The following is a 22278-nucleotide window of genomic DNA, read 5'->3' on the forward strand; positions in this document are numbered from 1 at the left end:
AATTGCTCCACCGTTTTGATTGACATTATCAAATCTTAAATCCTGGTTATCATTTTCTTCTAAATTTACCACAGTAGCAATCCTATTAACTTGCCTATTTAATTGTTCAATTCTAGTGTTTGTGTTTTCTAAAAGAGGATTTAAAACTGTCACCATTTGATGAGTTAACATGTTTACTAGATCATGGTGGCTTTCATCCATCTGTTGCCTAATATTTGCTAAAGATCCCACAGTTTGACTAGGTTGATTAATAGGCATTGCTCTTGACATGTCAGGAAATACAGGTCTAGAATTTTCTAGCCTAGTGACAGTGGGTGTAGTAGAATTAGATGCACTGTTATTTTCTGTATTAATAGAATGTGAAAAATTTTGTTGTGATACGTGTGAACCTGGCGCCCCAGAAACAGGTACATTTGACATGCCATATGGATTTTGATAAATAGGATTTTGAAAAGTTGAGTAGAGAGGCACATGCAATTCTTGTGTCACCATGGAGGGGACATACCCCGGTGGCAAGCCATATGGCGGCCACCCTGCGGTATTTATGTGAGTTGCATTTAATCATGTATGGGCATGGCCAACGCCATCATGCCTCACTGACATCAAGGTAGGCTCTGCATTTGAAATCACAGGAGAATTTCCGGATTCATTTCCTCTAATCTCATCACTAGAAGTAGAAGAAGATGCTGCAGAAGTATTTGACATGTCAACTGACGCTGATTTCCTTGGCTCTGGACGCACGAACTTACCACTGCGCAACCACATGCAAATTCAAAACTCTTGATTTTTCTTTTGACAAACTACAATCTATTAACAATGTCCCACCGGGCGTGCCAATTTGCTTTACTCGAATTTTTGTTCCATTGTTAACAACAAATAAATAAACAATTTTCGAGTTTTGTTTCACAATCTTAATTCAAGGAGCGGAAACGACCCCTTTTGTGGGTGTCTCAAAGTCTCAATTGTAGTTTCGAAAGTAAAATTAAAGATAAAAAGAAAAACATACAAGGTGCCGGAGGCAAAGTAAAATGCAGAAATGAAAATAAACAGGAAATTAAAAAGAAGATGAAAGAAGAAATATGAACGTAAAAGAGAAAAAGATGTAAAAATAAAGGAATTTTATTAATAAAAACTGGGAAAAAGCAAAGTACACGTGTTTGAGTTCAGAGGAATTACTTAGGATTCCCAATTTTACTCTGTGATGTCAAGGGGTTGAGAGCGTTTTGGATTTCTAAGTGTTTTCCAAGAAGAACTGAACTGATTACAACGTATTCCTAAAGCTCTATTTATAGACTAGCCTAATCTCAATGGGCGGTTACTCTTTGTACACCACTTGCAGGAAATTTGAATTTCTTGTAGCTGTTTCCGCACTTCTTGCTTGATGTTAATTTCAAAATTTAAATAAATAATTAATTATCAAATGATCTAACTTAATTTAAAATAGATATAAATATTATATATAGGAATATTACCAAACAACTAATTATTTATTTTTATAATTTTCTTATAAAAATAATATTTTGTCTAACACTAAGTGATAATAATTTTTTGCCTAACAGCATCAAATGACTCATTTTAGTCCCTGAAATTGAACGTCGTGCACCAAATTAGTCCCTTTCATCAATTTTTTCTCATTTTTTTTTATAAAATTGCATGATCCAAATCTTAATCCGACCCGCTTGTTTTAGCGGATCGGCCCGCCAGGCTCGACCCATTTTGCCACCCCTACACTTCAGTGGCAAAGTTGTAAATTACCATTTCGCGCCATTAATCCCTTCGTTTTTTCTCCATCGTGTTCGGTTTCTTTCAATTCGGACATCACTTCACCCCTGCTCTCTCTCTCTGCTAGGGTTAGGGCTCAAAGACAGCGATTATTATTCCAGAATGGAAGAAGGGATGGGAGAATCCATGACTAGGGTTTGCCCTCCTAATCTTCGGTATGAGCAGCAACCGCAGCACACTGCGGGTACCATCAAGAAGATTCGACTGGAGAACTTCATGTGCCATGAAAACTTCGAGATGGAGTTCGGAAACGCCGTCAATTTCGTCCTTGGTCAAAACGGAAGTCAGTTTGTGTTTTCCTTTTGTTTCTTTCCTTGGATTATAGTTTTTGTTTGTTATTGCTTTTTCTGGTTTCACAATATTCCTTCGGAAACTTAGTTTGGCGAAATTTACGTGCTTTATTATGTATCTTTGAGTTTTCTTTTAGTGACATTTTTAGGAGCAAGTGGTTGGGAATTTTATGCAGTCAAAACTGTGGATATAAGTATTTGCAATTGTTGTGTAACGAGTTATTGTTGTTTGTTTGGTTTTGGTGTTACTATTTCCAGGTGGTAAGAGTGCCATCCTAACAGCATTGTGTGTTGCATTTGGTAGTCGAGCTAAAAAGACCGATAGGGCAAACCATTTGAAGGATCTCATTAAAAAGGGTTGCAGGTAGATGTGACAAAGTATTTCTCTCTATTACTTTTACTAGGTGGGGTCAGTGAGGGCTGCTAGCGGTGCAATGCCAAATTTTTTTTACTTATCCTGGGGCTTTCAAATGAATATGGTATCCGAAATCAATAATTTAGTTTTAGAGGGAGCTTTGGATTGGAGTTTGAAAGGGATTTTCAAGAACGTTTTCCTCCTTACCCAGAGAATGGGAGGCAAAAAAAAGTACAGAAAATATGGAAACAACCTAAAAGGATCAATATTCCGAATGCTGCTATCCAATGTAGAAGATAAAACCAACTTAAGAAATTGGGTTATCCTAGTGATAATCAACATTTTCTGTATTTATAGTTATTTGCATCTGCTGGGCGAAAAAATTTCTAAAGAAGCTTATGCTATGGGTAGAACAGGATATCTTGTTTCTGTAGCCTGCCCTTTGTCAAGTATGGGTGGACATAGTTTGGTTTGATAACAAGTACTAAACTAAACTACCCTAAACCAGGTTACAAGTTTAGAGATTTTGAACCAAACTAATCTTGGAAATCCCTGATCAGGCACTGAACCAGATTGAAATCTGGTGAACTGGCTTTAAACCAGTTAACAGTTCAGTTCGTCATTTGGCTTATACACACAACCAAAACCAAACATGATTCAAACTGAATGTATAAGTGAAGGTCCATTCCAAAATTATAGATCTCCAATGTGCACTTGAATGAAGTTGAACATGAATATGGGAGCTTTCATAGTACTTCCCTTTTATGTTGTTTATTCAGACGAAATTTAACTCGCTTTTGTGGTGGATGTTTCAGTGGCAGTGGCATGAGAACTTTTTTATTCTTTCTATTATTCTCTGTCTGTCTTATCCTTGAGGTTCCAAGGAATAAGGGAAAGTAGTAACTAGAAACGCATAACGTAAAACAACAGGTTCGCATTTTGAAGCCATTTCAATAAACCGGTTTTTCTAACAAGGTTTCAATTTGTTTGGTTATGGGTTATTTGGTGAACTAATTTGTTTTATTTCATTCAAAGAAATAACTTTTCAACTTAACAGCTCCATACAATGTCTGGGAGAATTGTTAATGTAATTTGCGAATTTCATTTCTTTACGTTGTTCTTTATTTTATTGTTTCTTTGTAGCAATGCTGTCATCCATGTTGAAATTCAAAATGAAGGAGAAGATGCGTTTAAGCCTGAAATATATGGTGACGTTATCATTGTTGAACGTAGGATATCCGTATCTGCAAACTCCATTATATTAAAAGATCACCAAGGTGTGTTTCATGTTTTTTTTAACATTTTGTTTGTTAGGTATGAAAACCATTCACATGCCTAGCTAACAACATTCTAAGCTTTTGGTAGAAATGTTTTCATGAAATAGTATTAGATCTTCTAAAAGGGTCTAGAGTTTGATCCTTGTTGCCCTTATTTTGCTAAATAAAAATTGAATTTTAGCACAACGTAAAATGGGCCTGTGTTTTCTCCTCGCCTTAATACCAAAAATAGGATTCTGTGTTAGAGGTTGTGTTAGATATGGAAATTATTTATATGCTTGTATCTAATAGTTTAAGCTTTTGGGAGAGATGGTTTGTTACGTACATATGTACAACTCCTTTGGATAATAGAATGGTTTTATGACATTTGCTTTACTAGTTAAAACACTGAAATTGTGGAATGGAGTGTCTATGAATTCTTTATACTTTGGTACTTCCCATCACTCTTTAGTATAATCTTACGGCCTTAATAGAGCATGACAAGATCACTGTTGGGCTTGGGTACACAGATGAGTAGGTTCTAAAGGGTGTCTGAAGAGATAATTAACAAATTCTTCTTATTTCATTTTAACTTGTGTAAAAAATGATGATAGTTGAATTTGCTTCCAATCATGTTTCCATATTAAGATAATTATTTTTGTAATTTGAATTTGATATAAACATTTCATTCATGGGTGTGCCGTGTATGTCATTTTTTTTAAATTTTATTTTTTAAATTCCCGCCATTTTCTAATTGAACTTTTCTTTTAATTTTTGTTGGTCATGATTTCTAGTCTTATTCATTTTTGAGAATTTAACTAATTCAATATGATTCAGCATGGTTTTAATAGTTGTGAATTTAGTGTTGCAGTCATTAGCCACCTTTTGGAAAAACCTTTCTACAAAGGGTTGTCAATGATGCTATAATTCATTATTGTGATCTATATCCTGATCTTTTGACAGGAAAGAGAGTGGGCCACCGGATAGCGGATCTCCGGGAAATGGTTGAGCATTTTAATGTAAGATTTCTCATTTATTATAGAGGTTTTTCAAATATAGTATCTCTTATTGCTGGAAGGTCCGAGGTCTCAGTATTTTGGGCGAAGAAAACTATCTTGGATTTCCACTTTGTTGCTGTGTTCTAATGACTATAGCATAGTAAATTCATGATAGTATCAATGCTGCTATATATGGTTTCTATGTTTTCTTTAAGTTGGTGGTTATGTGGATGGTGGAAGAACTAAACTACTCGTGACTTTAGTAATTAATTAATAATGATAATTTTGTTTGGAATTTCTTTAATTGATCTCATTGGATGATGTCTCTGCTGTATATATTTTAAAATGTAAGGGTTCATGTTACTTTGTTGACATACTAGCTAAAATTTCTTAAACATTGGTGTGGTGTTGTTCCCCCCTCCAACATTGAAGTTTTCTCAATGATTCAATCTTCTTATTTTTCAGATTGATGTGGATAATCCGTGTGTAATTATGAGTCAAGACAAAAGCAGAGAATTTTTGCATTCTGGGAACGATAAAGATAAATTTAAGGTTATCACTGCATTTTGATATAGTGTTTTTTAATATGCTTATGCAAAATCTGTGCTCATACTTTATCTAATAGTTTTTTTACAAGGCCACACTCCTACAGCAAGTCAATGATCTCTTGGAAAACATTTCTAAAGAAATAGGTGTCGCACATGGCATAGTTAAAGACTTAGAGGGTTCAATAAAGCCCGTTGAGAAGGAGCTTAAGGAGCTGCAAGACAAAATCAAAGCTATGGAACATATTGAACAGATGTCTGTAGACATTCAAAAGTTAAAGAAGAAACTTGCATGGTCTTGGGTTTATGATGTGGATAAGAATCTTCAGGCACAAAGTGCCAAGATAGATAAGCTAAAGAGCCGGATACCTGCCTGCCAAGCTAAGATTGATCAACAATTGGTATGTAAGCTTACATGTTTGTCTCCTAGTGACGTTTTGATTTGCCAATTAATATAATTTGGAGTTGTGTTTGTGGTTCAAGAATAACACATTCTAATTTTGTACTGTATTTCAAATGTGAAGGAAGTTATGTATGGTAGACAATGAAAACTAGGGTATTTCATTGGGTTTGTCTTCATAATTCTGAGGCTTGCCAGAACTGGTAGTACCCTTCAGAATGGTGGCTAAACTCTGATTGTTTCAAATGGTAAATTGTGAGTGCATTATGGGAATGAATTCAAAGAATGTTCTAGTCTTGCTACATTTATGATTAGTTACAGTATTGTAACTAAGCTTTTCTAGTAAAAAGCTATTTGTAAAATAGCTTTTTGCCACAATCATGATTGAGAAAGTTATCGTGAAATTCCAATATGAAGCATTGTATATACGAGTCTATGTTTATGATAAACCCTTACTTTTTAGTTTTCATTTTTGCTCGAATGTGTTAGTCTTGCTCCTTTCTTTGTGTATAAATACTTATTTTGGAGGATTCCTTATTCTTCCCCATGTTGCACTGGGACCTTTTTTTCTCTAAAAAAACTTTACTCACTTTTCTATAGTAGTAGTTAATATGTCTTAATGATGCAATTGCTTTTAAACTCCCATGATGTTTGAGTGGCAGAGTACAAATCATTCTTCCTTATTTTGGTCTTTCAGCCAATTTGAGGTCACTGCAGATATTTTTCTTGTATGTCAGCTAGGAAGATGTTTTTGTTCTTCAGCTAGCAATGATTTGGAGAATTTACTGGCATTTTGTTGTTTTTATTCCTTCTGGTTAATTTAAAATTAGATTGGGATTTTAATTCCTTTTGCAGAATGATATTGTAAGATTGAAGGAAGGCATCTCTGAGAAGAAAGACGCAATTGCAATTATGATGGAAGAGTATACACAACTTAATCAAATTATTGCTGATCAAAATCAGCCTTTGTCCTTGGTATGTTGGAAGTGGGATACTTTCTTTTTTTCTATGTCTATTTTATGTTGTAGTAGGTATCATGTCTATTTTATGCATCTCCCCAATTTTAGGTTAGAAAAGAAGCGCTTGAACTTGAGCATGACTGCAATTCCAAAACTAGCAAAGTACAGAAGATGTTACAGCGACTTAAAAAACTTGAACAAGAAGTCCAGGATCTTCATGAGCAGCATGTGAAAAATACTCAGGTATCCATGTTTATGGATATAATGATAGTTAATTGTTTCTTGATGTTTTTTCAATTTTATTTTCTCAAGTTGTAAAATATGCTTATTTTATTCACCTAGTGGAACATTTTTTTGGTTCAGTAAATCACTGATTCTTTTGGAATTCATTTTAACTTCTTGAAACTAAATTTTGGATACAAGACTTACTAGAATGAGTATCTGTATTTTTCTAAGATGAGGTCTTCCTGTGATTTTGTTTACTTGAATGATAAAAAAAATTATGCTGTATTTTCAGTTAGTGCAATGTTGAAGGATTCTTGAATGTTTTCAACTCAAACAACCTGTTAGTTACTCCTTCTCTTCCCCAGCCCCCCCCCCCCCCCCCCCCCCCTCTTTTTTTTTCAATGCTCATACATGTATCTATAATGTTTTGTGTGCTCCATTTTTTTTGGTTGTGTGTGCTGTTTTCTGATCATTCATGTCATCAATTTGAAATGACTAATTGTTGATTATAGTGCCATGACATCCCTTTTTTTTTGTGATCACCAATTCTATTGTTTATCATAATAATGCAGGCTGAAAAATCTGACTTGGAGGAGAAACTTAAGGGTCTCCAACATGAGGTTCATACTGCTGAGCTAGACTGGGGAAGGTTAAGCTTTAATTGTGATATTTCATATTTGTGTTTTACCTGGATTTGAGGAACTTTTCTCCCTTATAATTTGTTATTGATCCAGGTTAAAGGAGGAAGAGACTAAGTTAATGAACAACATAAATTTGCAAAATGAAGAAATTAAGACAATTGTTTATAAGGTGTGGTGATTTTGAACACTTTTCATCTATGGTTGTGATTCATCTGTTATTGATGTTTACAAGCTAAGATTATTTGTTCCAAATATGCTATTCTTGGATTGGTTGTCTTGTGAACAAATTTTTATTTGTGGTTTCCTTTTTGTTTAATTTGATGAAATTTTGAAAATTGTTACAGTTTCTTCCCCATAAAATGCAAAATGAACGGAGAAAAAGTATCTCAGACTCGTTTATAAAAGGGGGATATAAGAAACTATGAAAATCACATAGGGATCAAGTATCCTACCTCCATTTTATTGCGGAGAGATAGAGGGAGATGTGAATCATAGGATTTTGTCAACATTTACTTTTTAATTACCACTAGATGTCCTTTTGTTCAAAACTCTTGTGATAAATGCAATATTTATTTGTATATGGCAACTATTGATACGTTCTAGATTTAAAAGTTCAAATTTTGACGACTAATTGCTGAAAATGTTCATGATATTTCTGAGTTTTTGCTTATGCAAATTGTCATAGTTTATCATTCATTTGACAGGTCTTCTGTTCTTTAATTTCTCTTTTTTTTAAGCTTTGCATGTCACTTTTTAGTAAAATGTGTGCTTTTTCTAGATCCGAGGTCATGAAAACAATTGTAATGAAATCTCCAAGCAAATCCGCGAATATGAACAGAAACAAGGCAATAAGGTATGACACATCCTGTTTGCTGAGGCTCGAATTAACAATGAAGGTTTTCATTTGTTTTTGTTCATCCTGTGTATGTTCAAGATAGATCTAACATACTATAAAGCATAGCAATTTATATTAAAATTTACTGACTTTGACAATGTTAATTTTGGAAACAGATTAGAGTTTTTGGAGGAGAAAGAGTAATGCATCTGATATACTTAGTTGAGAAATATCATCAAAGGTTTAAGATGCCACCGATTGGTCCAATTGGTGTCCATTTGGTAATACAGTTTGTGATGCTTTCTTGTTATTTGTTAGACACTGTTCATCTTGTATTTGTAGGCTTGTGTTGTGCATTTTGACGCTTGAGGGGTTAAATCAAATTGTTTATCAGCCATTGTCATTCCTCCTTAGAAGAAGACATTAACGACTATGCTTTGATAATTATATAATATAATATTTTTAATTGATCTGAAGTTTTCTATATCAAATCTTATTTAGGATGGCTTAATTGTGGGATTTATTTGTTGGATATACAAAGGAATAAGATAGCTCTGTTCACCAGATTGTTCTCTTGGTTTTCCTGCTCTAATAACTCCCTTTTCTTCTAATGTTTCACTTACTAAGTTACTAGGCTTCGTTAGTTAAACTGTCATGGGTGTGAGATCCTTTCCCTTAACACCTTCTATCCCTGACTTTTTCTGTTGATCTAATCACATATCAAGTTTAAATCCTAGCTTTGTCAGTTTAACTGCATTAGGAAATTACTTGACTGCCCCACTAACCATACCAAATTATTATTACACGGTCTTGAATCTTGATTTATGGTTTAACAGAATTTACTTGATGCTAAAAAATGGGCTGCTACTGTTGAACATGCCATCGGTGGATTGCTCAATTCCTTTATAGTAACTGATCATAAGGATTTTCTTCTTCTGAAACAATTGGCGAAGGAAGCAAACTATAGGAATCTTCAAATTATTATTTATGATTTTTCAATACCGAGGTAACTTAATTGCTTCTTGTCTGTTAGCATGCTCTGTTGCTCTTTTTTGTTTATATAAGTCTGGTTTCTCGTGTGATCTTGTGTGTAACTGTGATCATGTCTGCTTTTGGTGTAGGTTAAAAATACCACAGCACATGCTTCCTGAGACAAATCATCCATCAACACTTTCCCTTTTACAATCTGAGAACCACACTGTGATTAATGTCTTAGTGGATCTAGTAATTAACAAAATCCTTGCTTGTGCTTTAGTTAGTATCTTAATGTTTTCTTTTTGCTGAAGAACCTTTTCAAGATCATGTTTTCCTTCTTCTTTTCCCCAATTTATCAAAACCTGATGGGATTTTTTGTCCCTCTAGCTATTAATCAATAACTATCTACTTTGATGTTGGGTCCTGAGGGATCAATACCTGAAAAAGAGCTCCACCAACTGAAAAAGAGTGTTATAAGGCAGCCGACCAAACTGAAAGGGCTACCTGCGGAGGGTCCTGATCACCAGTGGCCAAGTAAAATGCCACTTGGTGAATTGCCATAGAGTGGAGCTGTTGGGATACTTTGTTATGAGTTTCGAGACGGTCAATACTTAAAAAAGGATCCCACGTCGAGTGGAAGTTAAAGAAAAAAAAAGGGGGGGGGGTGGTGTCAAGACTTGAAAAAGAGTCTTATAAGGCCTTGGGCTCTCCCATCATAATTGCTAGTGTATGGTGATGGTTCTGCCATGGTCTTGTAACTCATACAATTCATAACTTTTTCCATTTTCCTCCAGCTCTTAATCAATCACTATTAGCTTTGATTATTCTAGGATATTAATTTGTAATTTGATTTGTTCTCAAATTGTTTTATATCTGTTCCATTATGGAATTCTCTGCTCGACATTTCCATTTAGTGCTGGGTTTGGCCCCGGTCCATAGACCTGTGTCTATTGGCTAGCTTTTGGAGTAGAAAAGATGCTAAATTCTTGTCACCATTCTATGCCACTATTTGTCATATTTGGCAGGAGCAGAGTTCTTGCCTCTTGTGTTCATTTATGTGGATTAGCAGCTCCTTTGGATGATTACAGGTGCTTAGCTTGTAGTTGGTAGAGCCAATGGTATTTTTATATGGGGTTTCTTTGAAAGAAATGTTGGCAGATCACGTTGCTTAATTCATATTTTCTATTTTATTTGGTCGGGGTTTCTTATCATCCTAACTCTGTTATGGTGATCTTTTTTACCTTACTGGTTTTTTTTTTCTTTTTAACAATATCAATTAGCCACTTTGTCTCCTAATCTAGTGATTGCTTTTGTCACTCTCAGTAGAAACAAAACCACAAATAAGAATGTCTCTTCCCTGTCTTTTATAATGTTTTTATTGCCTTGCTAGGGAAATGTTGAGAGACAAGTACTCGTAAAGGATTATGATACTGGCAAAGTGGTTGCTTTTAATCAAAGGCCTCGGAATCTGAAAGAGATCTACACAGCAGATGGCAAGAAAATGTAAGTCCAGTGCTACTTTACATTGCCCTCCCTGCATCCCATCTTCACATAATGTTTTATAACTGCAAACATATAATTTGTTATTGCCAGAGATCCATCCTAAATGTCACACCTTTTACCAAGTTACACAGTAATGTCAAATATCACGAAGTTCCTGTTTTTCACTGTCAGGATTATTAGTTACTTTGGAGCTAGTTGTTATAAAGGTAAATGGGATTAGTTAGGTGTTGTTGATCATTTTGAGAGTTGAGTCTTGGAGTGGACCTCATTTTTTCAGACGGTATTGGGGTTTGTTTTCACCCGAATTCTGGGGTTCGTGGTATTTACCAATTCAATAAACATACATTTGATTATTTGAACATTTCTGGTCTTGTCTAGTGACTGGACTAGATAACAAGTAGAATTAGTTTAAATAGTAGTGCTAGACTTGTAATGGGATTATGTAGAAAGTTAATGAAAGTTTCCCTTTCTTGGTTTATATGTCTGTAATTCTCCATCTTAGTGATAGTGTTATTCTTTCTCAATTACATACTATGATGTACTGGCATACAAACACATTGATTTCAAATTTTTGCTAGTCACATACATATCTTGATATTTTATTCACATTGAACTGCAAACGAACAATTTCAATTTTTTATGTTCTTAAAACATACAAAGCATTTTAGATAATTTTTGTTTTAATAATCAATAATACATAAACTTCTAAAATAATATATGCTAAAGATAAGATTGGACATAAGGTTTTATTAATCAACGAACATAAGGTTGGACATACTAACACGTGGTCATGTATACGTGAGTCCCGCCATGTTTTTCTAATATTTCGTTCCGACATAGTTACACACATATGTTGTATTAGTGTTAAAGTGTCTGTAATCTGTCTAACATGTGGACATAGCAACTCAACAAAGTGTTTTTGTTTCATAAATTACATACACACTTCCATACATTCACTATAATTCCAACCAAACTAATAATTCTGTATACATGTACATTTGGATACCAACTGCGCTTTATTCACCCCATTTCCAACTTATTTTTATTGATTTGCTGGATTTTGTTTTGTAATGGAACATGGCTCACGCTTTTTGAAATTTCTACTATATGCTCATTTCTTGAATCCCTAAATTTGGAACTGTGCTGTCTGAAATAAGTTATCTTTAGGTTTTATCGAGGTGGTGTGGAGACTACTCTTCCACTAAAGGGGAAGGGACCCGGCCGTTTATGTAGTTCTTTTGAAGATTATATTAAGGATCTTCGAAGTAAGGCATCTGATGAACAAAATGCAGCTAATGAGGGTAAAAGTAGAAAACGACAGGCAGAGATCAAACTTCGGGAATTAGAATCAAATCTTACATCTGTAAAGGCAAGACATTGCATATATTTGTACTATTGTTGTCTTTTTTATTTTATTTTTTCCTCCAAAATATTTATGCATAGCTACATTGTTCTTTGCTATATTTTATGTTGGTTTCATTTATTTGTTGGATGTCCACTTTTTTTTTTTATTAATTTCTCACGGTATCCCAATTAATCTGTCATGGATCTGAGTTTCATTTAAGGGTTTGTCACTGACCAATTGTTTGTTGCATGTACAAGGCGGGATTCAAACCTCTCGACACTTCTTTAAGCGGACGAGTGAATTAACCACATGACCAACCCAAGTTGACTATGCTAAATGTCCCACTTTTAACAACTATTAGGTCAAAATGCATCTTTTTTAATATAGACAACGGAAAAGGTTCTTTCAATATCCAGCATTTGGTTGGTTCAAGTTGTTTGATATTTGTTTTCCTTATGCAAAGTAATAGAGAACTAAAAAGACAGTGAATGAAGTAAAGAGAAGAGAGAAGAGAAATTACTCTTAATTGTATATTATGAATCTGAAGGCCTCAACTGAGTGACTTACCTGTTTAGACACAAGAGAATGGTACCTTGTTGGGGAAGCTACTCTAAGGGTAGTTTGGACCTTTCATTGTTAAGTTAGCTACAGCTGTCATCTTAGCTGGCAGAAGGTAGTTACAGCTATTCCTAGTTATCAAAGCCTAGCAGAGAATTCCTAGCTTACTCTATTACAAAGAGTTTAAGTCTTATGCACGGAGAAAACTGGTGTTTGGAGAGTTTTACCCTTATACTAGACCAATATGTCATAAGAAATGTTAATGGGAAATAAGGACTTGATGGGTTCTACTTTTTCGTTGGTACATTCTTTATTTTATTGAATTTATTACTTTTATAGAACGAATCATCTTGAAGCAGGAATGACCCTAACGTATTTTTTTTGGAGAGAGGAGAGCGGCCGGGAGGGGGGGGGGGGGAGGATTACATAACTCTGTACATTAATTTATTTGCATTAGTTGATTACTGTAAAATGTTTCCTTGGTTACGGAAAAGATGAGGACAGGTAGAGCATAAAAAATTATTCATCAAGAAGCATGGGTTAAATTTTGGTTTATTTTGCTGCATCCATCTTGTTTGCTGGATGTATTATCTTTGTAATGTAAATTATGTAATTTACTTTGTGGACTTCGTTCCTCCCCTCCTTTTTTACCTATTGGTTCCTTTATGTTGGTTTTTCTAGACATATCTTGCCCTTCATTGCACTTTGCTTTCTATTTGTGCATTAATTTTATGCTCTTATTAAAAAATCCATAAATCCGTGACTCTTAAATCGCTTCACAAACCTATACAAGTTCGTGCTATAAAAAGAACATTGTGCTTACTGCTTACACCTCAAGAGAACAACATAATCTAGTAACTGATGAGAGAGCAGAAATCCCTGGTTCTTACAAGCCTAAAGGGAACATGTCTTCATAATAGTAGCATCGTTTATTTAGATCTTATAAAATGTATGATATTTAAACGAAATGCTAAAAGTAGTTTTATAATGCCTTGAGAAAAATAATCACTGACTTATATTTGCTTCATTTCAATATATCCTGTCGCTACTGATCCATGCTTCATCTGTTACCTTATATTTTAATTTGTTTTTTTTTTATCTTTCAGAGGCATTGTGAAAATGTTGGACGAAGTTTATCTTCTAAGAAGCTAGCTTTGGAGGAGGCAATGCATCAGCATGCTGCTGAAAATAGCTCAATTCCTTCCTCATCTGTTGAGGAGCTTGATGTAGAAATCACAGTATGTTTACTATTATCCATCTTTTAACAATGAAATTCTACTTGTTCTAAGTAGTGTTAACAGTTGGGGATGGCATACTCGTTACTGGAAGGTTTAGTGCAGACTCAAGCCTCTTGCTCTTGCCCTATTAGTCTGTTAATAAGAAGGAACAGGAAAAAAAACTGTTAAAAAACCCAAGAGATGCACAGGCCAAGGCCCTCTGATGATATTATTATTAGCAAATAACCAATTTATTATGTATGAGAGCATACTCAACCCTATCGCTCAAATAAGGAAAGAACTGAGTTGTTGAGGATATTTGATTATTTGTGTCATTGCCTTGAAATTTTGCTGAAAGTGTTGAACATATGAATATCTTAGAGAATTTGAGAATTATGAAGGGTGTTGGAATAAATTATTAAAAATACTGAATATGGCAAGACATCAAAAGCATACAATTATATTATCTAAACTAGAATTAGATTGTGTAAAATGTTCATCTTGTTACATTATGATTTTTTTTGTGCCTTGCACTTGTTTAACTTGTTCTTAATGCACAATTTGATCTTGTTGTATAATGTTTATAATTTTAAACAATTCTTTATTCTATTTCAACACTAGCAAGTTCCAGGGGGGGAAAGGAAAACAAAAGAAGAGAATGGTTTAGTGCTTGATTTGGTGTTTTTGTTTCCAAGTTCAAACAATATTTCGTTTATAATAAACACTAGGAATTCAAGAAGAAATTAGAAGAAGAACAAATATTGTTGGAAGCCCTTCGACAAAGGAAGGATGAAGCATCGGGCAAAGCAAAGGATCTTAAAGTAAAATTTGACAAGCTGCGTGGTATGAATTGTAATAATTGTTTCTTTTATGTGAGTCAGTGATGCTGTTTACAGTGATAAGATGTTATATGGATAATACTCTGTTAAAACATGGCAAATGTAGGGTCAGCAGAGGACAAATTTACTGTGATTGAAAAGGCTGGGAATCAATGTAGGAAAATTGAAAGTGAACTGGAGTTGGCTGAACAGGTATACATTTTTACTGTTCTTTATTATTGTTTAAAAATTTTGATAATATCTTCATTTGTTTCTTTTTTGAAATTATATTTTTTTTCCTAAACAAATTTAAGGGGAAGGCTCACTATGAAAATCTCATGGAAAACAAGGTCCTACCTGCTATTAAGAAGGCCGAGGAAGAATATCAGGAGCTTACAAAAATGCGTGAGGTGCATTCTGATTTAGATTTGTAATGCATATCTGTTTCATATTATTTATTTGCCTATATCTTTTTTCCTTTGAAAGCATGCAAGTATGTGGATGATGAAGTGGACCATGAATAATAAGATTTTAGCTAGACATAAGCTAACTATTCGAAGAATGAGTTATAAATACTCTTGTATCTCCCATAATATAGATAACTTTTCTGCTGGAAGCTGTTAGGCAAGATGATGACCCTTTATTTTTGTTTCTCCATCTTACTTGGAGTTTGTATGACTTTCTATTTTGAGAAAGTTTTTGACATCAGGAAACCTGAGGATCCATAAGTTTTTGTAGTGAGGTGGTCTTGCATGTGTGATAATGAAATTTTGGAGCCATTGACTAGTTCAGAGTGAACTCAGATTTATAGCTATACATAAAGAGTCAACCAAATAACAACAAAAATGCAATTAAGATAAATAGCATTGTTCATACTGCATGATGGTATATTAAAAAAAATTCTTGTACAGCATCAAAAGACGGAGAAGAGAATTATTTCAATGCAAAAGAGAAAGCTAGTCCCATTGTATATTCGACTAGGTGTTAGAAATTATGAATGCATCTTGTAATTTCTTTATTACATCTTATAATATTTTAAATAATCTCATGATACTAAATATTATGATCTCTTTGACCCCATTTGGTAACTATTGTAGGACAGAAAGACACTATTAGACACTATTTAGGGAAGGAGATAGATATAAAGTCTTTGTTCTCAGTTATTCCTTCTCTACTAGCTTTCAACAATCTCAACACAAGGAAACAACCTTGAGAAACCCAATGGACAAATGCCTTGAAGGAGGCTAAGAAAATCCCATGAACTTGTTCAAGGAGAAGAATAAGGTTGTATGCTTGACGTTAATACTTTTCACCATGGCAATAAAAAGGTTCATTTTTAATGGTGCTTTACTAAAAGAAAAAATTGGACGAGTAAACACTCTCGATAAACTCAATAGACAAAACCCCTGAAAGAGTCTAGGAAAGCAAACATGTTACATAAAACTTAAGCAGGGAGAGATCTGGCATGATACTTTACACTGCTATGAGATGCAACCTGTGAAGGACATTCTTTTTTTCCTTTTTCTAATAAAATGAATTCATCAAGATGAAGAGAAAGAATTAAAGGAGCCAAGATGCTTGACAAAAACATAGATTAGAAAAAACAAGAGATCAATGTAAAAACTACTCCAATATCTCAACATATCAAATCCAAAGGACTTTATCATCCTTATAAGAACCTGTATTGTGGATCGAGGAAAGGTAAATCCATCTTATGTATCCATCCATGAGCATTTATCCTCAGGCTTCTTGTCCTCTATGGATTAATTTCTTTATATCATGAAGTGTAAGACATGATCCTTTTCTTTCTAACTTTTGGAACATTTTGCTTGTATTTTTGCTCCCATTAGTAAATCATAATTCCTTAGTACTTTTCAAAAGCTAGATTGTGTTTGAATTGAAACTTTATCGTGCTTATTACTCTCATGGACGTACACTTGTGAAGAAATCTGCTATCTGAGGTGCTGTGGGTCCTTATGCATTGGGATTACACCATGAGTATCATATCATAAAGCAATATTGTAGTACCTACATGTTAGTGATACTATCATTCATTGAAACGTGCAGGAATATGCTAAGAAGGCTTCCATAATTTGCCCTGAGAATGAAATCAATGATTGTGATTCATTAGAAGGTTGTGATATGAAAACCCCAGATCAAATCAGTGCTGAATTAAAAGATCTAAGTCAGAAAGTTGAGCATGAGTGCCGAAGGCATGTTGTAATCATTCTTCCCCATGTTATCGTTTTACAGCCGAGCAGAAGCTTCTGGCAAGATCTTTTTATTTTTTCTTTCTTATTCTTTTCTTGTTCCCTCTGTAGGCACTCTGAACCAATTGCTGATCTTAGGATGCTTTATGAGAAAAAACAACGCAAGATTATGAAGAGGCAGAAAGTGTACAAAGCTCTTCGACAAAAGTTGGATGTATGTGCTTTTTCCCTCTTTGTTAACTTAGTTGACAATGTAATATCTTCATTTGTTGACTTTAGTTCTTGAAATTATTCTTTTCTAAAGTTGGATATCTGATTTCAACATAGTGGTAGTATCCAGGGACGGATTTATGTGTCAAGTTTTCGGGGCAAGTGGCCCACTAATATTTAGAAATTTCTTGAGCAGTACATGATAATGATATTTATTTTTTCCCATTATATAATTAAATTTGACCCCATTATATTAAATTATTATGAAAATTATTTATTATCATATTATATAATCTGATAGTCAATTGTTCATCTATTGGGAGGTTGTTTGCCATATCCGGAATAGAGCTTTAATAGCCTTGAGCATGGGTTTGATTGTTGTTTAGACATTGGAACTGGGCAAATAGTTCTATGACATGGATCAAACATGGAATTTTGTCGTTGTCTTTATTATTATTATTATTATTATTATTATTATTATTATTATTTCAGTGAAATTCTATGTATCTGTGCATTAATGATAAGATACAATTAAATTTTTGCAATCTTTGTTTTTCATTGGACACTTATTATCTGTGGTGACTTTATCATTTAAAGTCTTTCATGTAGGAATGATTTTAATATTTATTGCATGCATCTTTCTGGTGACTTTGCTATTTAACATCTTTCATAGAGGAATAAGTTGTGTTTCATGGCAGGCATGCCAGAGAGCCTTAGAGATACGGGGGAAGAAGTTTAAGAGCAATGCAACTCGCCTGAAGCAGCAGCTTTCTTGGAAGTATAAATTCTTTAACCATACATCATCTTTGTTTCCATGACTTTTCCACTGCTTCAAGGCATTGTTTGTTATATTTTAACTTGGGCTTCTTGATTCTTCCTCATATCAGGTTTAATGATCATCTGAGGAAGAAAGGAATCAGCGGACTTATTAAAGTTAATTATGAGGAGAATACCTTATCTATTGAGGTAAAGTCAGTGTAATATTCTACTGCATTCATTTGATTTGTTATACCTTCCTTTACTCTGGTTCCAACAAATTTATGCATGGGTAAACACTAATTGGGCCCTATCAATTTTTGTTTCATACAAATTAGTTTCTTACAAAAAGAAACTGACAAATAGATTACTGATCTTTTAAAATATTATAGAAATTAGTCCTTAATGAAAAAAAATAAAACGACATTAATTTCTTATCTATTAATTTTTAAAACAATTTATTCACCTTCGGTTTGTACCACTGAAATTTGTTTCTTGGATTTCTGATTTTGTGAAGTTCTTGATTCTTTTGGTTATAGGTTCAAATGCCTCAAGATGCATCTAACAGAGCTGTTCGAGACACCAGGGGGCTTTCAGGTTAGTTGTGTAGGGTCATGATGATTATGCTACAATTGTAGGGTAAATATCTGTTCCATTTTATTATGGACCCCAAATATTAGGATTGCTAGTAATTCCCATTCCCCAAGTAGTGTTACCCCATGAGAATATTTTACTTGTACAGAGAGTAGTGAGAGTGGACTTTTGTCAAAGGGGATTTAATTGTAATTGAGTCAATTGGAGATTTGGGATGGGTTTTGTAACTAACATGAGAGAGAATTTTCAAGGTGGAAGGAAGGTGAGGGTAGGGGAGAGATATTGTGAGGAATATCTCAAAATTGGAATCGATGCTTGGGAAAGCGGCTGGGTCTTTTTAACACCTACCACCTTTATTAGTAATAAAAACACGTATTCCTCATCATATTTCCATGTTTCCATCATCTGATACCATGTTCCTAAGTCCTAACAAATTTTGTCCTCCATTCAAAAAGTAGAGGCAGATTGGAAAATGAACAGTTTGTCCATAGATTTATACCTACTACCTACAGTATTATATCTTTTTGTTCAGGAATAAAGGTTAAATATATGTCTACATATAGATACTTGTTACAGTTACATTGTATTTCACATAACGGCAGTGCTTTACACGATGTCTCATATTATTAATTTGTGCATGTTTTTATTGTCTATTTGCTTATAATTAGGTGGGGAGCGTTCTTTTTCAACTTTGTGCTTTGCATTAGCTCTCCATGAAATGTCAGAATCCCCCTTCAGAGCAATGGATGAATTCGATGTCTTTATGGTATGGATATAGTCTCATCGTTTAGTTACTATTATTATCTCCTTGTATGCTCTAAAATTTAATCGTATTTAGTTCTATATGTTGAATTTGGAATCTGGATTCGGTCTTCAGGATGCAGTAAGCCGAAAAATCAGCTTGGAGACACTGGTTGATTTTTGTGTGGCACAAGGATCCCAATGGCTATTCATCACCCCCCATGATACCAGGTAGTGTTAGGTGTTGTACTTTATAAATATATTGATTGTTGAGCAAAATAAATTAAGCACTCTCAACCTTCTTATGTGTCTAATCTTGTTTGATTAATTAATTGTGCAGCACGGTGAAGCCAGGACCTAAGGTAAAGAAGATGCAAATGCTAGCCCCTCGCTCTTGATCGGTCTAGATGTGCTTGCATTGGATGAAAATGTATATTTTGATTGGAAATCTCACTTATGTGTGAACATCTTGTTCCCAATTCGGGAAATGTTTTAAGTTTATTATGCTTGGTGTTATATTTTGAATGGTAATTTTAATTATGCAATGTATATAATGAAAGGGTTACGGATAATATGGGAGTAAGAGACTTTCACTAAAGCTATTAGGTGTTTATTTTGATATAATGTACTGAGTTTATGAAAATATGGATATATGAGAAAATGATATCCGGACTATATTATGAAAAATCATTAGGTGTTCTACTTATCATTGATATATTAATTAAGATCAATTTTATGGTGCCTTTTAAAGTTTTTTAACTTTTATACTTTTAAATTTAAAATTAATTATTTTACCTATTTTAGTAATTAGGCAATATTTTTTAAGCACCATAGCAAACACCATTAATTAATTACAAGTCATTAATGAGTGTTTATAACAAAGTCATTTTAGCAATTGTAACAAATTAATTGAAGAGTAAATTTTCTTGTTTACACTTGGAACATCTAATAATGACTCCAGTGTTATGTGTATCATTGTTTATTTTTATTTGTTTTTAAAAATATATTATTTTTACACTAAAATGCTTTTATTATAAAAAGACTTGCTTTTAATTCTCAAAATATCTTTTATCACTTTGTAAAAATACAACATATTGTATTAGTTAAATATTGATTGTATTTATCAAAATTAATTAAAAATAAATTAAGATTTCAAATGAATTCATGTGTAAATTTCGGCAAAAGTATATAATATGCACTGATTTTTTCTAGTAACAAATTAATAGAAATTTTTTTTTGAAGAAATTAACAATTAACAGTTAAGGGGTTACCTTATCTACTCCTTAACTACTTGAAAAAAAAATGAAATAAAACAAGTTCTTTGATGAAAGGGTCAGGTTGAGTTTTTGCTGTCAGCAATATAATTTTGGTAAATGTTATGATACCTATCACTTTGTATCTAAGTTATTAAAAAAGATAAATAAATAATATTTAATGAAATTTTCATGATTTATTTTTTACTTTAAACATTTTATTTTTTACTTTAAAAGAGAAGTTAGGCAATTTAGGCACCATAACAAAGGTACCATAAAACTCACCTTTAATCTTTATGAAATCTTCGTTAGATAATACTGTAGGATTCAATTGAAATATCGTAAACAGTCATAAAATAAAGTGTTTGGTTTGTTAGTTGGTTAGACGAAAGACCCGTGGACCGTGGTAGAGAGAAAACAATAAAATGCTTGAGATATTTAGTTAAATTTGATTAAGTAAAAAAAGGTTCGGTCATTGAACATTTCTGATATTTTTGTTTTGTAAAAACGTTTTATGCTTAGATGGGGATACCTTTTCTTTTCCTCAAGTAAAAAACTATAAGTAAGCACCATTGAGTTTGTTTTTAATTCCCTAAAATCTGCAATTCAAGCTTTTTTATGAATAGGTAACCGTTATTGTTTGATTGTGCTGTCCTGATGGATACAAAAATTTCATACCTACTACGTTGCAATCTGTCAAAAAATTGAGAATAGTAGACTAGTAGTTGGTGTGATAGTTTTTATATAGATCTCAATGCAAAATAGATTTACATTGCTATTATGGAGTAGATATTATTATTCTTCTAATTTATAATGCTACTATTTTATTATATACTATTCTCAAATTTGCACAATGAAAATAATTTCTTGTAACATAAAAAGTAAGATACTAAAAATAGATGATAATTTACAAAACGTTTACAAATAATTGAAATTAGTTGAGATCGGAGACTGAAACTTAATATTATGTTTGGTGATCGAAAATTAAAATTAAAATTTTAGTTATAGAATACAAAATTTCGGTTTTTTAGTATTTTTAAAAAATAAAATTAGATGAGATTGAAATTTTTTGGATAGAAACTCAAATTTAGAGAGGGGGAGAGAGAAGGAGAGAGAAAGAGAGCCTACGACTGCAGCGTTTGCTTGACAAATAGTGTAGCCCAAACCATTCCTCCTCGTTCTTGGACATTGCATTTGAAGTGTAAGAATTTTTCTATTTGTTTATGAAAAAAAAGCTGGAAAAGATAAGAAAAAAGAAAAAAAAAGTATTTAAGTAATTTTGTTTATTTATATATGTTTTTTTAATAAAAAAATACTGAAACATAATTTAGTTTTGTATATTTTGTATTAAATATAATATAAAAATTTAATTTAATATTTGTTTCTTAATTTCTGTTAGAAAAATTTTATAAACATTAACAAAAGTACCCGTCAAATAAAGAAACTAATGTACCCATTAAAAATAGGTTTTATATGATAAAAGCACTCAAATCCTATATTTTTGTTCATTTTTTAATAAAATTCTCAAATTAACCCAACTCTTTTATCTTCAAATTCAACGCCACCACCATCTCTTCTTAAAATCTCAAACTTTAACATCTTTCCATTACTATCACCTTCTTTATTCTCTGTTACTCCATTACTGTCATCACTACCGTCACCATCTTTCTACGCCGACAATAACGATGACAATGATGACGACAAGGTCTCTAGGTAATCCGCTTGTTCCCACACAATGCTGCCACCTTCGACGACACCCACCTCAAGCCCTGCAGTGGCCCCTCAAGTCCGCGCATAGATTACTTCTACCTC

General features: G+C 33.2%; 1 protein-coding gene across 1 annotated transcript; it reads left to right on the forward strand.

Moving 5' to 3' along the window:
* Positions 1–1774: 1774 nt before the first annotated feature.
* Positions 1775–19919, forward strand: LOC130968759 (structural maintenance of chromosomes protein 6B-like). The gene is made up of 28 exons (XM_057894209.1): positions 1775–2065; positions 2331–2436; positions 3571–3704; positions 4647–4702; positions 5147–5233; positions 5307–5627; positions 6482–6601; positions 6694–6828; positions 7383–7459; positions 7545–7620; positions 8230–8304; positions 8463–8567; positions 9123–9292; positions 9408–9510; positions 10652–10764; positions 11932–12133; positions 13774–13905; positions 14613–14727; positions 14830–14915; positions 15017–15112; positions 16770–16915; positions 17024–17126; positions 17821–17900; positions 18010–18088; positions 18418–18475; positions 19141–19238; positions 19350–19444; positions 19554–19919. Exons 1-28 carry the CDS (start codon positions 1885–1887, stop codon positions 19609–19611), a joined length of 3207 nt encoding a protein of 1068 aa, XP_057750192.1. The 5' UTR covers positions 1775–1884; the 3' UTR covers positions 19612–19919.
* Positions 19920–22278: the final 2359 nt, after the last annotated feature.

Source organism: Arachis stenosperma, chromosome 3 (assembly GCF_014773155.1).
Source record: "Arachis stenosperma cultivar V10309 chromosome 3, arast.V10309.gnm1.PFL2, whole genome shotgun sequence".
In the NCBI taxonomy this organism is placed as follows: domain Eukaryota; kingdom Viridiplantae; phylum Streptophyta; class Magnoliopsida; order Fabales; family Fabaceae; genus Arachis; species Arachis stenosperma.